At 51.3% G+C, this 15,264-nt stretch overlaps 1 protein-coding gene across 1 annotated transcript in view; it reads right to left on the reverse strand.

The window, feature by feature from the left end:
• Positions 1-6,075: 6,075 nt before the first annotated feature.
• The window catches only part of ITGA11 (integrin subunit alpha 11), a 97,189-nt gene continuing 88,000 nt past the window's right edge, over positions 6,076-15,264 (reverse strand). Inside the window, exons 25-30 of the mRNA XM_052646862.1 lie at positions 14,525-14,638; positions 14,243-14,329; positions 12,329-12,439; positions 12,138-12,233; positions 8,506-8,619; positions 6,076-7,863 (exon numbers count right to left, since the gene is read on the reverse strand). Coding sequence (XP_052502822.1) covers positions 7,792-7,863; positions 8,506-8,619; positions 12,138-12,233; positions 12,329-12,439; positions 14,243-14,329; positions 14,525-14,638 — 594 coding nt within the window. The 3' untranslated portion in view covers positions 6,076-7,791. The remainder of the gene's footprint in view (positions 7,864-8,505; positions 8,620-12,137; positions 12,234-12,328; positions 12,440-14,242; positions 14,330-14,524; positions 14,639-15,264) is intronic.

Below are 15,264 nucleotides of genomic sequence, written 5' to 3' on the forward strand. Positions count from 1 at the left end.
TATTGTCTGGGCTCTGTGACCTCAGGCAAGTTGCTTTTCGCTGTTGGCCTCAGTTTCTCTACATTGGGACAATAATATCATCTAAGTTGTAGTGAGCAAATGGGAGAATTAATATTCCTAACGTAGTGCCTAAAACTGAGGTGCCTGGTAAATGTTAAGTACTAATCTTCGTGGGGCTGATGTTTCTTCATTTGTCTTTTTTTTCTCTAACCAGAGAAGATTTTTTAATTTGGCGGTCAGCTCTCGGTTGCGGCTTGAGCGATCTTTGTTGTGGCATGCAGGATTTTTCGCTGTGGCACATGGATTTCCTAGTTGTTGTGTGCGTGCTCCAGAGTGCGTGGGCTTCAGAAGTCAGGGCACTCAAATGCTAGTTTTCACACACCAGCCTAGTTGCTCTGTGGCAGTTGGGATCCTAGATCACCCACCAGGGATTGATCCACATCCCTTGCATTGCAAGGTGGGTTCTTAACCAGTGGAACCACTAGGGAAGTCCCCAAGCCAGAAAATTTTTTAGCAGTTTATTTTTAGAAGGTCTTGAAAATATTGTTAGTTTTTTTGTTTATGATGTAGATAGGAGCCTTTCTTCCATTGTATATACTTCTAAATGTTAATGTTTCGATATAGACATTTTAATGGATTTCTCTTTTTAAACATTTATTTCAGTTGCTTCATTTGGATGTCCTGGGTATACTAATCATAATTTACAAGTAAATGATAATTTTGCCTTCTCATTTCCAGTATTCATACCTCATATTTGTTTCTTTTACCTAATATAGTCATTGGGATTACCAGAAGAATATTAAAGGGTGATATGAGAGCACATTTTCTGCAACTGTTTGCTTTCACATTTTGATTTAGGGTGTCCCTTTATAGGCGTCTGAAAAACCATTTAGGGCAACTCTCTCACTTTACAGTTGAAGATACAGGCGCACAAAGAAGTGAGTTGTTCATCCAAGGTCTCGCAAGGACCAGGTGTCAGAGCCTGGGTAGGCTTGGAGCTTCTTGATCCACTGACCGGTGCTCATTCACTGTAAGACTGACACACCAGGACCAGAGAAGCTCACCTGAGGGTCTGCCAGATCTTTGCTGGGCAGCAGTACCGACTGGACGCAGAAATCAGATTCTAAAGCCTCTCTTTTTTTTCCCCTCTGTGTTTCAAGTAATGTCTGCTGTATTAAAGTAACAGGTGCCCAAATAAAAGAAAATGCTGGCAGGAATACATTTCATCAGGTACTTGATCTAGAAAACTCCAGTATGAGATAAAAACTTCAGGTGGCTCACAAAATCTTGGCTTTTTGTTAAGCTTAGACAAAACTATTTGTTCTAATTTGCCTGTGCTTGGTAAATCTGGTGTGCTCAGTTCATCCGGAGAGCAGGACTGGGGTTTGCTCTGGCCTTAATCAATGGGAAAAAACTCTCAGAAATTCGGGCTTAGCCAGCATCTACTGTGTGTCCGCACTGTATCAGGGATGTTATAGGTATAGGACGTATAGGGATGTTCTATACCACATACAAGGACTATGGTCCTTAAATGGGCCATATGGACCTTATGGACAATAAGGACTATGGTCTTGGCCTGTGATAATCTTTTTGTCCAGCTAGATGCCCCTATTTGAAATCTGATTTCCTATTTTTCCTCAAATTTTAATTTTTTTAAATCTGGCAACAAATTTTAATTTTAAAAGTTTATGATGTTACTTATGAATTCTGGCTTGGGCCACCTTCTGAAAACATTTCAGAAAACTTTACCATCATCATTTTTAGTATAGTGCCGGGGAGATAGGAACGAAGAACGTGTGCAGCTGTTGAGTAAGGATGAGTCCTTAAGTAATGATGCCCCCAGCTGCTTTAAAAACATTTTTCTGCTCATACCCTGCTTTGAGCCTCATGTGTTTGCTAGGTACATTTTAGCCTATATCTTCTTGAACAGTTTCAGAGGCCAAGTGCCAGGCTTCTCACCCTCCCCACACCAGCAAAGCTCCTCTGTTCTGGTTTCAGTTTCTGTTTGGAACACGCTGTCCTACTTTAGCACGATGTCAAAGCTAGTGAAACAGACAGCGACACAAAAGCACTGCAGATTCAATGTGGTCGATTAAGCTTGCCGTCCTTTGAGAGGGATCTAGTTGACAATGATAGTAATATAAGGATAACTTGGGTCTTTTTTTTTTCTTTAATGATAAGAAGTAGTGCAGAATAAAGGGCAATGGGACATTAGTTGAAGGTGAATACAAAGTCCAGTGTGGTGAAGACAGGACCATTCACTGCTAATGGCTGTATTAAGTCAATCACCTAAGGTGAATGTGGTGGAGAAACCAGCCACTTCATGTTTGGGGTGAGGTGTGGTTGCAGTGAGTCATTGTGCCAGAAAAGAAGCATGATTAAGCCAGCTGTTTCAATTACAGGCTGCCTGGCGTCTTGGGGCTTAAAGCCAAAAGTCTAATGTCTTACTTTGGGAGAATACGGATGCTAAGGGCTGTTGAACATTGGTGGCGAGAGCAGCTGGTCTTTTGAAGACCTGAAGACTTTAGGTCTCCTGGAAGCTCTCTCATATTTCCCAGAAAAGTTAATTCTCCTCCCTCTCTTTTGTGTTTATGCTAGCACCTTGCCCCCTTCACCTGACACCCATCTTTTTAAGAAATACCAACTTCCTTAACAAAAGGAAAATCCAGAAACTCCACTGGCTTACTGGAAGGACGCTCCTTGAGGGTTTTTACCAATGACTACTGCCACTTTGATAGGCTCAAGGGCAGGTAAAAAAGGCCGTGATGCCAGAAACTGACATTGAAGTCTGGAGAAGACCAGTATCTTATGGTTCTATAAGTTTAATGTGCTTAAAATGACCTCACAAGAATTGGATCTTGAGATTGGGTAGAATGTTGGCTGTAGTTCTGATGCACGTGGCTCTGGGACCCTACTTGGAGAAGCTTGGCTCTGGATTGATACTCACCTTTAAGAGGCACACCTTGCCCTCCAAGGTTGCATGCCCATACCATCTGATGCCAGAAAGAAGGCACATTCTTACCTGGATTTCTCCTGTCTTAGCTGGCCAAAACTGAGGGACAGCATACTTGAGGTCCACGTCCCCGCAGAACACCGGTCAAGGCACAAGGGCCTGAGGCCGCTCTCAGAGCTACCCAAGGGCTGGCCCTGAGCTCCTGGATTTTCTTGCCCTCCTGCATGGGGTCTAACCATGTCAGAATCAACAGGGAGTCCCCCCAGGACATCGTGCACATCTCAAGTTCATAACTTGGTTGGAGGTCCTTTCCTTCCACTAGAGGTGAGTCTAGAATTGAAGAAGCCCTGACCACTATCCTTATGGCAGAAAGTGAAGAGGAACTAAAAAGCCTCTTAATGAAAGTGAAAGAGGAGAGTGAAAAAGTTGGCTTAAAGCTCAACATTCAGAAAACAAAGATCATGGCATCCGGTCCCATCACTTCATGGGAAATAGATGGGGAAACAGTAGAAACAGTGTCAGACTTTATTTTTGGGGGCTCCAAAATCACTGCAGATGGTGACTGCAGCCATGAAATTAAAAGACGCTTACTCCTTGGAAGGAAAGTTATGACCAACCTAGATAGCATACTCAAAAGCAGAGACATTGCCAACAAAGGTCCGTCTAGTCAAGACTATGGTTTTTCCAGTAGTCATGTGTGGATGTGAGGGTTGGACTGTGAAGAATGCTGAGTGCTGAAGAATTGATGCTTTTGAACGGTAGTGTTGGAGAAAACTCTTGAGAGTCCTATGGACTGCAAGGAGATTCAACCAGTCCATTCTAAAGGAGATCAGTCCTGGGTGTTCTTTGGAAGGAATGATGCTGAAGCTGAAACTCCAGTACTTTGGCCACCTCTTGCGAAGAGTTGACTCATTGGAAAAGACTCTGATGCTGGGAGGGATTGGGGGCAGGAGGGAAAGGGGACGACAGAGGATGAGATGGCTGGATGGGATCACTGACTCAATGGACGTGGGTTTGGGTGAACTCCGGGAGTTGGTGATGGACAGGGAGGCCTGGCATGCTGCAATTCATGGGGTCGCAAGGAGTCGGACACGACTGAGTGACTGAACTGAACTGACAATGTGAAGAGCGAATTCTAAAACCACCTGCAGTTGGTAATCCAGTGTGCAGAGTCAGACCTTGCCCCAGGCGTGTTTTCCACCTGCGCACTTGCGTGCTATAGAACAGCTTCAATACCACGAGGTCAGATGGGCTGATAATGCTTTTAAAAGACTAAACCCTTTTAAAGCTGGTTATGCATCATGTTAACACTCTTGAGTTCAACCCTTAGTTTCACCATAAATAATTACTCTTAACTACCAGATAGAGCATAGCTAATAACTCCCCAAATGAACCGTAATATGAATTTTCATGTTGATTTGCAGTTGCATTTTGGACTGCTTGCTACCATGCCAAAAATGCTTCAGAGACTGCTATTCATCTCCTCACCCTCAGACATTGACAAATGTGCCCCCAGCTCCTCCAAGAGGCCCTGTGGGGCTCTGAGGACCCTAGAGGTCTCCTGTAGCAAATTATACTCTGGAGACTTGCTGGGATGAGAAAGTCTTTCAAACTGCAGGCTGGAGCCAAGTAAACTTGAACACATTACCATGATGGCACAGTTCCCTGTACACAGCATGGAAGGTCACTTGTGCATGTTAACCTCTTATTTCTTGTTTTCTAGCCTATATGTTCACGGGCACATTGGAGTCGCTGGGGGAACTCAGACACAAACGACGCCCTGGCCCCTCTCCCAGCTGACTAAATCTGACCCCCATGGGTGGGCCCTTTGCACAGGCAGCATTTAAAGCTCTCAGGTGATTCTATTGTGCAGTCGGGCTTGAGAAACACTGCTGTAGCATGAGGCTTTGCTCCCTGTAAAGTATATCTTTTCTGCTTGTCCCACCAGCACTCTTAAGGCCTTAAGATACTTATACCCCACAGCAAATAATTTCAGAAAGAGAGGACTGCTAAGACAGAGAAGACGAGAGCTGCAGTGTGAGGGCTGAAGGCCCTGAAGATTCAGACGCGTCCCTTACTTTTTCTATCTTTTGACCCTTTAGTTGTTCTTTGCCTCAGGTAGCGGAGGGCATGGAGGGACTGTGACATCCCAGAGATAAAGATGGCCTCTGAGTCCAGGGGTTGCAATTTAGTGACTTCTGGAATGCATCTGACCTATAGATGCATTGTGTGGCCTGTGGGGTGATTTTTTAAATGTGAATGCCAGTTTCTAAAAGTTTTCGTATGAAAGCATTCTCGGTCGACGGTGTTCTACAGAAGACTTGCTACCAGATCAAACAATGCACGTTTGGGTGTAGGGTCATACTCCACTTATGAGGGTGATGACTCAAATGAAATGTAATTTTTAAATGCTACCTTCTGATTTTGGTTTCACCATTTGAGAAAAAACTATTCCCGTGACGAAGCAGAAGTGACGGCATACCAATTCCTTCTACTTCTTCAGGTCAAACCCTTCTAAGGCCGGGTGAGAATGACAGTGTGGCTTGAGGGACAGCAGTGCTGAAATCAGTCTGGAATTTGATGTGGAACCAGGGGCTTGCTCTTAATTCCTCTGGTTCTGAGTGTCCTCCTCTATGGGGGAAAGGGACCAAATAACTTCTGAGGTTCTGGTTTCTTGGGATTCCAGCGGCATGAGAATAGCAAGGTGAAGAAACTGGAAGTCAGGGTCTGAAAATCGGCACTGAGATGTCAGCCTAGAGAAACCTGGGAGAAAAGAGACGGAATGAAGGGGTAGAAGCTACAGGGATACGTGGTTTCACCCATCTACACTGGCTAGAGAAGGAACAGTGGGCGTGGGAGGGAGGGAGGACCATCACTAAGCTGTCCACCCAGACCAGGTGGCCCTGGCAGGGATGCTATAGGGAGCAAGAGGTGGACACACCCCTTCCTGACAGGGAGCCCCTCATCCGCCTCCTGTCGTCAGAGCCCAACTCACTAGGATATGTTCCGCCCACAAAAGGATGGCAGCCTCTTGGTTGTTTTTAAACACTGTATTTTTAAAATTTTCTTAAAAATATTTACGACAGTAAAGGTCGTACTGTGTGTCAGGGGACAGATGCCTTTGATGGATCCCCTTTCATTCCTACCTCAAAACCAGGTCAAGGCATAAATTATTCGGCTGGGCACCAGGCGTGCCTCTTGTCCTCGGGACCCCATCATTGGTGGGTCCACTTGTCCCAGGGGCTGGCCGATCAGATATTTGCCACCAAGGTTGCACAGGCTCCGAAGGTCCCTGCACCGGCTTTATCCAGTACGTTCCATGGAGAACCCCTCAGCGCTGGTCCAGCCCTTCTCCCAGGCATGGGTGATGGGTGAGCAGAATGGAGGGATTGGAGGTGGGGTTGGTGGTGGGGTTGGTGGTGGGGTGTGTGTGTGTGTGTGTGTGTGTAGGGAGGAGGTGATGCAGGGAGGGGGGGTGTGTGTGTGTGTGTAGAGGGAGGGGGTGATGCACGGAGGGGGTGTGTGTAGGGAGGGGGTGATGCAGGGAGTGTGTGTGTATAGGGAGGGGGTGATGCAGGGAGGGTGTGTGTGTGTGTGTAGAGGGAGGGGGTGATACAGGGAGGCTGTGTGTGTGTGTGTGTGTAGAGGGAGGGGGTGATACAGGGAGGCTGTGTGTGTGTGTGTGTGTGTATAGGGAGGGGGTGATTCAGGGAGGGTGTGTGTGTGTGTGTGTGTGTGTATAGAGGGAGGGGGTGATACAGGGAGGGTGTGTGTGTGTGTGTGTGTAGAGGGAGGGGGTGATGCAGGGAGGGTGTGTGTGTGTGTGTGTAGAGGGAGGGGGTGATACAGGGAGGCTGTGTGTGTGTGTGTGTGTGTATAGGGAGGGGGTGATTCAGGGAGGGTGTGTGTGTGTGTGTGTGTGTGTGTGTGTGTGTGTGTGTGTGTATAGGGAGGGGGTGATGCAGGGAGGGCCCCCCACCCCTGCCCCCAGCCTGCAGCCATTGCATCCGGACAGGCTGTGGGGAAGGTGAAGTGAGAACGTGGAGCCCTGGGGCCTGCATCATCCACAGGCTTCCGCCAGGCACCCAGGAACAACAAAAGCAGCAGGAGGGGCGGCAGCTGCAGGCCCGGGGCTGCTGTGAGCATCGTGGGAGGGGGTGTGGGCGTCAGTCAGGTGAACGCAGGTGGGGGCTGGGCAAGAGCCCACCCGCACCCCCCTCTCGGTTCTCCTAGGTCCCAGCTGCCTGTTCATCACAGTCTCTGCCTCCCAGAGTCTGTCTTCATCCTGGCCAGCAGCTGTCACCACTGGGGCCTTCACTCACGGGGCACTCCAGGGGCCTATCTCCAGCTAGGAAGGGGTGAGGTGACTCGGGAGCTGTGGGCAGCGCAGGGATGGGGGGACAGTGCAGGATACAGACCCGCTGTCCCACCGGGTTCCCCTGCAGCTACAGGTCCGGAGAAGGCAGAGTGTGTTTGCATTTGGAGTCTCCTCTCTGGGTTTCTTCTGAGGATGGGGTGATGACGACTTCCTAGCACCTTAGTGGTGGGGGTGGCGATGCCTCTGCACAGCCTGGGGGTGACTTTGGGGTGTACCTTGGGGGGGTGTCCCTTTAAGTCCCTAGGGATCTGTGTTGGAGGTGCTGCGGCTCCCAGTAGGACAGTCCCTCTGAAAACTGACTCGAGTTCCTTTCAGAGGGAGCAGACTCAGTCTTTCAGGAGATGAGGTCAAGTGCAAAGTGAGCTGGCATCCTCTCCGCCCCAGCTCGGTGGGCCCCGGGCCTACACACTGCCTGGGCCCGCATGCCGGCCCCCATCCACTCACAGCCTCCTCAGGAGCCTCACTCCAGCACTTTGGGGGTGGGGTCCAGGCCGGGCTCCCTCCTGCGCTTGGCACTTTTAAAGAAGCCGAGCTGTGGGGAGGCAAAGGGAGAAATGTCAGGGATGGGCAGGTGGGCAAGGCCTGTCTCCCCTCCCTCCACTCACCCTCCTGAGGCTGCTTTCCTCAGAAGCGTTCCCTGAATGCCTCCGCTGCTCACACTGAGTACCCCCACCAACTGCCAGGCTGCACAAGGGGCCTCTTCATTAGTGACACGGAGGCGGGAACCAAGCGGACGGAGCCTGTGTCCAGAGGCAAGTAGTCGCGCTGTTTGGCGCTGCCTGAGTCACTAGTGCTCTCTGGGCCCCCTCTCACCTTATCTCGAATAGGAGGAGGTTGAGATCGGGGCTCAGGGACAGAGAAAGGCTTCTAAGGGATTTCTTAACAGCCTGACATTAAATTGGAGAAATTCTGTGTTTGTGTGTGATTACTTTTTTTCTGATCAGAGGAAGGCTAGCTTTCACTGGGGACCCAGAAGGGGACCCACTAAAGGGCTGCAGCCACAGGTTGAGCGCCCTCTGGTGGCCCATCTGCCTGCCGTGTTGAGGAGCCGGCGAGTTATGGGGAGGAGGCTGGGCGGGGAGGAGGACGTGGGCACTGGCCACACAGCTCAGAGGCTGGGTCCCCAGGCCAGGACAGCCAGGTTGCTGCCCCACCCCCGCTGCGGGGCCCTCACCTTCCAGAGCGCCAGGACCAGCAGGGCCAGCAGCAGGAGGCCCCCCAGGGTGCTGCCCACGATGATCCAGATGGGGATCTGCGAGTCTTCTTGCTTGGAGATCTCAAAAGTGATCTGCAAGGGGAGGGGTGGGGCCATGTCAACAGCACTACTGTCCTGGGGCCCCGGGCGGGCGGCAGCCTGGGGCAGGGCAGGAGGGCAGGAGACAGCTGGCAGCTGGTGGGAGAGCTGCGTCCCCTTCCCCAGGAAGACGCTGGAGGGGTGGGCGGCACGCAGCCTGCTGAGCTGCCTCAGAGCTCCCTGCCGCAGCGTGGTGGGCCCCTGACTTAAGTGACCAGGCGATCCCACCTTCTCTTTGAGACACGTTCTGCTTTTGCCTTTGGGCCACTTCTCTCTGGCCGGATCCTCCTCCTACATGGGCTACTGTTTCTTGCTTTGATTGCTGCTGCTTCCTAAATGTTGGTGTATCCCATGGCTCTGTCCTTGGACATCTTTTTTAAATTAATTTTTATTGGAGTGTAGTTGCTTTCAGTCTTGTGTTAGTCTCTGCTCTACAGCAGAGTGAATCAGCTCTGTGTGTACATGTATCCCCTCTTTTTTGGATTTCCTTCAGCACAGAGCATTGAGTAGAGCTTCTTGTGCTAGACCAGAGATTCTCGTCAGTTATCTATTTTATACATAGGATCAGCAGTATATATATGTCAATTCCAATCTCCAGATCATCCCATCTCCCTCTCCTTGGACCTCTTCTTTATCTCCAGTCACTCCGTGACTCTCCCTCAGAGCTGCCTTATGAAGTGGGTGCGGTGGGCGCGGTGCTAAGGGCCCACAGTGCTTCTGAAGGCTCAGACAGTAAAGAATCTGCCTGCAGTGCAGGAGACCTGGGTTCAGTTCCTGCCTGGAGAATTCCATGGACAGAGGAGCCTGGCGAGCTTCAGTCCATGGGGTCACAAAGAGTTGGACACGACTGAGTGACTAACTCACAGTGCTTTTAGGGGCCCACAGAAATGTTCTAATTTCCTTTTAAGTTAGAATCAAAAGACGATTATAATCTTGCCTGGGTTTTATTTGTCTTTATACAGACTGAGTCATAAAATAATTTTTTTTCCTGTTTTTGGAGAAAAGCCCTGAAAGCAAAAGTGCCCAGGGCCATGGGAGCCCTAACACGATTCTGGGGGGGCCGTGCCCATCTTTATGCCAGCTGATGCGTTCACGTTTCTACCTTCTACCTGGACTCTCCACGGAGCTCTTCTTTTTAAAACTATTTTTGTTTGCTTTTGTTTTTAGGCCACGCCACACAGGCTATAGCCCATGGGATCACAAGAGTCGGATGTGACTTAGCGACTAAACCACCACCACCACACAGCCTATGGGATCTTAGTTCCCCGATCAGGGGTCAAACATGGGCCCCGTGCATTAGGAGCTTGGGTTCTTAACTACAGGCCAGCAGGGAAGACCTTCCACTGCGCTCCTGACTCACATCCGTCGGTCCACGCGGCCCACCTGGGCCTTTAGCAGGTCCTCACACAAACTCCTGATCCCATCCCTCAGCCTGTTCCTGGCAGCCAGAGGCAGGGGATGTCTGCTCTGCGGGGTTCCCCAGGTTTCCCATCTCACTCAAAGAGAAAATTAGAGTCCTCCTCCTGGCCTGCAAGGCCCTGCGCCCTCTGGGCCTTTTAATCTCTGCAGCCTCATCTCCTGCTCTGCCCCTTGCCCTCGACTCCGCCACCTGGCCGCCAGCACGCCCAGCACTGCGCCTGCTGCTGGGGCTCTCACCTCTGCTCCTTTGCTGGCAGGGCTCCGCCACGAGACACCACTGTGCTCCTGCCGGTCTCTGTCCCTTTACGGCAGTGGCTCCCCCGGGCTTACTGCACAGAACAGCACCTCCTCCTCAGCACCGCTGTGCGTCTGCGTTTTTCTGGGCAGAGCTTATCACCGCTGGCATTGAACTTATGTTCACTGCCTCTTCCCCCGCCCCAGTCCAGAGGGGTCAGCTCCAGGGAGAGCAGGGGCTTGTCTGTTTTGCTTGCTGCTCTATCCTCAGTGTGTGGAACAGGGCCTGCCCAGAGCAGGGGCTCAGTCACCTCGCTGAAAGCCTGAACGAATGCACCCCTCGCCCCTCGCCAGCATGGCAGCAGAGCCCGGCTTGGCCACTGTCTGTTCAACAGGGAAGCCTGCTCCCCTTCTGCCCTGCCTTATACAGCCTCCGTTTCCATATCTGGAAAGCGGCCGTGGGGACGTCCCTCAGAGCCATGAGGGGTGATCAGAGAACATGGCGTGTAGTCAGGGCTCCACCGACAGCAGGTCCCGTCTAGCTTTTTCCATCCTCGAAGGCTGGCACCTTGCACAGAGCCAAGCCACCAAGGGCTTAAGTGTGGGGTGACTGGGTTTCTAAGAGAAGTGAGGCATCCAGAGAGTATAAGAGGGGTTTCGGGGGGTGAGGGGTGGGAGTGGAAGGAGAAATCACAAACTAGTAAATGACGAATGAACTGGTGTGGAGAGTGAGGTCGTCACGTGTGTGGTGTCTGCACCACGCTTCTCACTTGATCGCCTGGGAAATTCCCGCATGTCTCCCGAGATTCAGATCAAGTGCGCTGTCTCCAGAATGCCTTCCTGGACATGCCCTGCTCTGACCTGCGCTCACGCTCAGACTGCGCCCACAGTTTGTTGGCCTCATTTATCTGCGGTGGGGGCTGAGAAACAGCAGGAGGACCTGACGAAACGCTGGAGGAGCAAGCAAAACTGCTCCCGGAGTGTTTCCCTGAGTGCTGCTCCTGGGCTTCTGTGCCTGCTCCCTCTCGGCCTGCCACACCGCCACTGTTTGGGATCGACGGTGACTGGGTAAGGTCTGGCTTCCTGACCTGGCGTATTTTCCTCTCCGGCATCTCCTGGGATGGGGCTGGGGGTTCACTGGGCTCACCTGGAGCCCAGACCACAGTTCAGGGATGTGGCCAGTGGAGGGCAGCAGAGTCCCACGCCTGAAACACGCAGCTCCTTCCAGAGCACCCACCTTCATTTCAAGACCCAATCTCTCATTTTCCCAGGAGCGCCGCCTGGATCTTCGCTCCTTTCCCGGACCCTGATTCAAGCCAGTCTGATCTATAACAATCTGGCTTAACTCAATTAAAAAAGAGTCCCAATACAGAGACTGCTCCCATCCCTTGGTCTTCACAATTTCAGTTTGCAACCGCCTTCATTTATTAGATCTGAGGTGTGGATGGATGAGGAGGGGAGGACTGGCTGGCCATTCTAGGCTACCAGTTTGCTAAGACCCAGTCTTGCTGCCCCGAGGCAGGAGGCAGGCAGCCTGGACAGCGCTTCTGCTTCCTCTAGTGTCAAACACGCGGGTGTCCCTCCTTCCTCTGCCTCCGGGGAGCTGTGGAGGTACAGAGCTCGGTGCTCCCCATCCCCCAGGTATAGGGTGAGGAATGCCTATTTCTGGTCCCCTCTTCCTACTTTAGTCCCAACGGCCTGTCTGTCTCTATTTCCCTTCTTCACTGATGTTGTACTGACTGAGGCAGGCCTGTCCATCTCTCTCTTGCAGGGGGAGTAGGGAAACTTTAAGCGAAGGGATGACCCTTCCCCAAGCTGGCATGGCATGAGCCCAGGTCTGCAGGGTTCCGAGTGCTCACCTGGCGGCTGGGATCCTCCTCGCGGAAGATGAATGGGCTGTGGAACTGCCTCTGCAAGGCGGCGTGGACCGTGATTCTCATCAGCTTGTACTTGAGCTGTGTAATCAGAGGCCTTGTCAGGAGCTGGCCCCTCCCCTGGAGAGACTCCCTAGCCCCCATCTCCTCCAGCCTGGCTCTGGAGCTCTACTTACTGCTTTTAAGGACCTCAACCACAGGTTCCCCAGAAGATGGAAATTGATTTCCTGGTTGGGGGCCAGCCTCACGTTGCAGTTGATGGAGACTACATCAGAGTTGCTGTGATTCTGAAAGAGAAGGGTCTCTGGGTGAGCAGGGCCTTGGCCCCCAGAGAGATGGCTCAGCTGCCCATCTTGACCAAGGGGGGTTTTGCTCCTGGGGAAGGAGGACGGGGACAGGGGACAAGGAAGGAGGTAAGGGGTAGAGGACACAGGGGCTGGGGCTGCCGAGGCTGGCTGGAGGACGAGGTAAGGGTAGTGTTAATATATCCGACGCTCCATTTGAAGTTGTGCATTGCTGGATGTATTCCAGGAACGGAACTTTAGGTCAGCATTAGAGAGCCTATAAATGTCATCCCCCTACAAACACATTAAAGGGAAAGTGATACATTACTTTCACAGATGCAGTAACTTTAAGCACTTATGCTTAAACTTTAAGATGCTTTAACTTTAAACATTTTATGAAATCCAACTTCTGTTTGTGATAAAAAACTACCAGGGAACTTCCTGAATCTGAATAAGGGTGCTTATTAAAAAAAAAAAACAAACTACATCAAGTATTACATTTCACAATGAAAAACTAAAAATAATTCCTTTAAAAGCAGAATCAAGACAAGATGGTCATCATTTCTGTTTAGCATTGCCCTGGAGCTCCTAGCCAGAGGAATAAGAAAAACAATTTAAAAGGATTGAATGGTAAAACTAAAACTATTATTACTTGCAGATGACACTATCCTAATAGAAAACCCAAACAAATCATCAAATAATTAGGACTTATTAGGACTTATTAGCCACTCATTTGTGTGGCTCCCTTGCAGCCACCTCAGCCCACCCACGTCTGTCTTCGGTACAGTGCACTACACTCCAAAGACGCTTTGTTTGGGGAAATCAAATGAAAACAGCGAAGATTTTTATTTGGGTAAGGCATCATGAAAGCATGCTCAGAAATTGGTGTGCGGGGCAGAGTTGGCCCTGGGAACAGAAACCTGGACCCTAGCAGGTGTCCTGGGAGGACCCTGGGCGTTGACATTGGCTTCCGTTCCAGGCTTCCCAGACGGCACTGAAGGTTAAGAATCCGCCTGCCAGTGTACAAGCTGCAAGAGTCGAGGGTTTGATCCCTGGGTCAGGAAGATCCCTTACAGAAGGAAATGACAACCCGCTCTAGTATCCTTGTCTGGAAAATTCTGTGGACAGAGGAGCTTGGCGGGCTACAGTTCATGGGGTCACAAAGAGTCGGACACAACTGAGCTACTGAGCACAGCCTTCTATCTCTGCGGACAGGGAGGCCCCAGCTGATATGATCAGTGTTTCCAATACAAGCCCCGTGGGGTCTGGCCCCTGTTATGCTGTCCCATCTTGGCTCCCTCCTCATCCCTCTGCTTGTCCATACCCTACTAGCCCTTTTAGGCACAGGGGCAAGTCCATGATCTCTGTTCCACTTTTTTTTTTTAATTTGGTTGCACTGGGTCTGAGTTACGGCACATGGGGTGTTGCAGCATGGAGGATCTTTTCAGCTGTGGCATGTGCGATCTAGTTCCCTGCTCAGGGATCGAATCTGGGCCCCCTGCATTTGGAATGCAGAGTCTTAGCCACTGGACGACTAGGGAAGCCCCCCTGCTCCTCTTACTCAAGCTTGTGCGCTCCTCTGCCCCTCACTCAACACGTCTCCCAGCCTCCATCCCTGGCTTCTTTACACTCAACCCCGTGTCTCCAGTGAGATGTGAGCACTAAGGATACGAAGTATCTTTTCTGTTTCCTCTTGGTTTGAGGCTGGGACATAGAGAGGCTCCATAAACTCCTGTGGACAAACTATTGGAGGAGGAGCTCAGGCAGGCCCTCTCATCCCGGGGCTCCCGGCATGGGGACGCTCACCAGCTGCAGGGCCCGACTCAAGTCCTCCTCCGTTGGGGCACGCCGGTACTCCGTGCTGTTCCCCCAGATGTTACAGGATGTGTTCACCTGCACGAGGAAACAGGCAGCCAGCCTCACACCAGCCCTGGCAGACTCAGCAGCCCCAACAGTCCTCTCTCCCCTCTGCCCAGGGAAGGCCCAGCTGGCCCTGGGCCCAGGAGAAGGAGCTGGGGTCTGGGGACTTAGGGCACACCTAGCGGTCTGCTTGTCCCCTCCCCACACCGGCCCCCGGGGCGTGGGTACCTGGTCAGTGAGGAAGTCCCTCAGCAGCAGTAGCCGGTTGCCACCCCTGGTGGCTATGGGAATGGTGATCTTCATCGTCACCCCGTGGATGGGAAACAAGCCCAAGTTTTGGATCTGTGGCCCGAGATGGGGAGGTGTCAGTACATCCAGCAGCAGTTGGGTGGTGGGGGACAAGGTCCACGGGGGTGAGCCCCCAACCCCAGCCAGGCCTGAGAAACAAGTTCCTTCAAGCTCCCTGGCCCTTTCACTGTGGATGCTCTAAAACTCTTCCAGAGATTGACTGGGGGCTGCAGGAAGGAAACCTCACGAAAGCTGAAAGGGACGGGCTCCTGGAGGCTGAGGACCGCCACTGGGGGCCGTGAGGCTGGGAGCAAGGGTTACTTCCCCTTTTCAGCCTCGTTTGGCTATGGTGCTGGGTGTCACCCTGGACAGAGGTCTGGGTGGAGATGGTGACAGTAACTCCTTTATTATGAGAGAGAATCATTAACGGATGTAATGATTAATCCTGATACGGGATGTAAATAGTGTGCATCGGTGCACATTCTAGCTGTGATGCATTCAGCGCCAGTTCAGTTCAGTTCAGTTCAGTTCAGTTGCTCGTTGTGTCTGACTTTTTGTGACACCGTGGACTGTATGTAGCATGCCAGGCCTCCCTGTCCATCACCAATTTCTGGAATTTACTCAAACTCATGTCCATTGAGTCAGTGATGCCATCCAACTATCTCATCATCCCATTCAAT

The sequence above is a fragment of the Budorcas taxicolor genome, chromosome 10, assembly GCF_023091745.1.
Source record: "Budorcas taxicolor isolate Tak-1 chromosome 10, Takin1.1, whole genome shotgun sequence".
NCBI classification, from domain to species: domain Eukaryota; kingdom Metazoa; phylum Chordata; class Mammalia; order Artiodactyla; family Bovidae; genus Budorcas; species Budorcas taxicolor.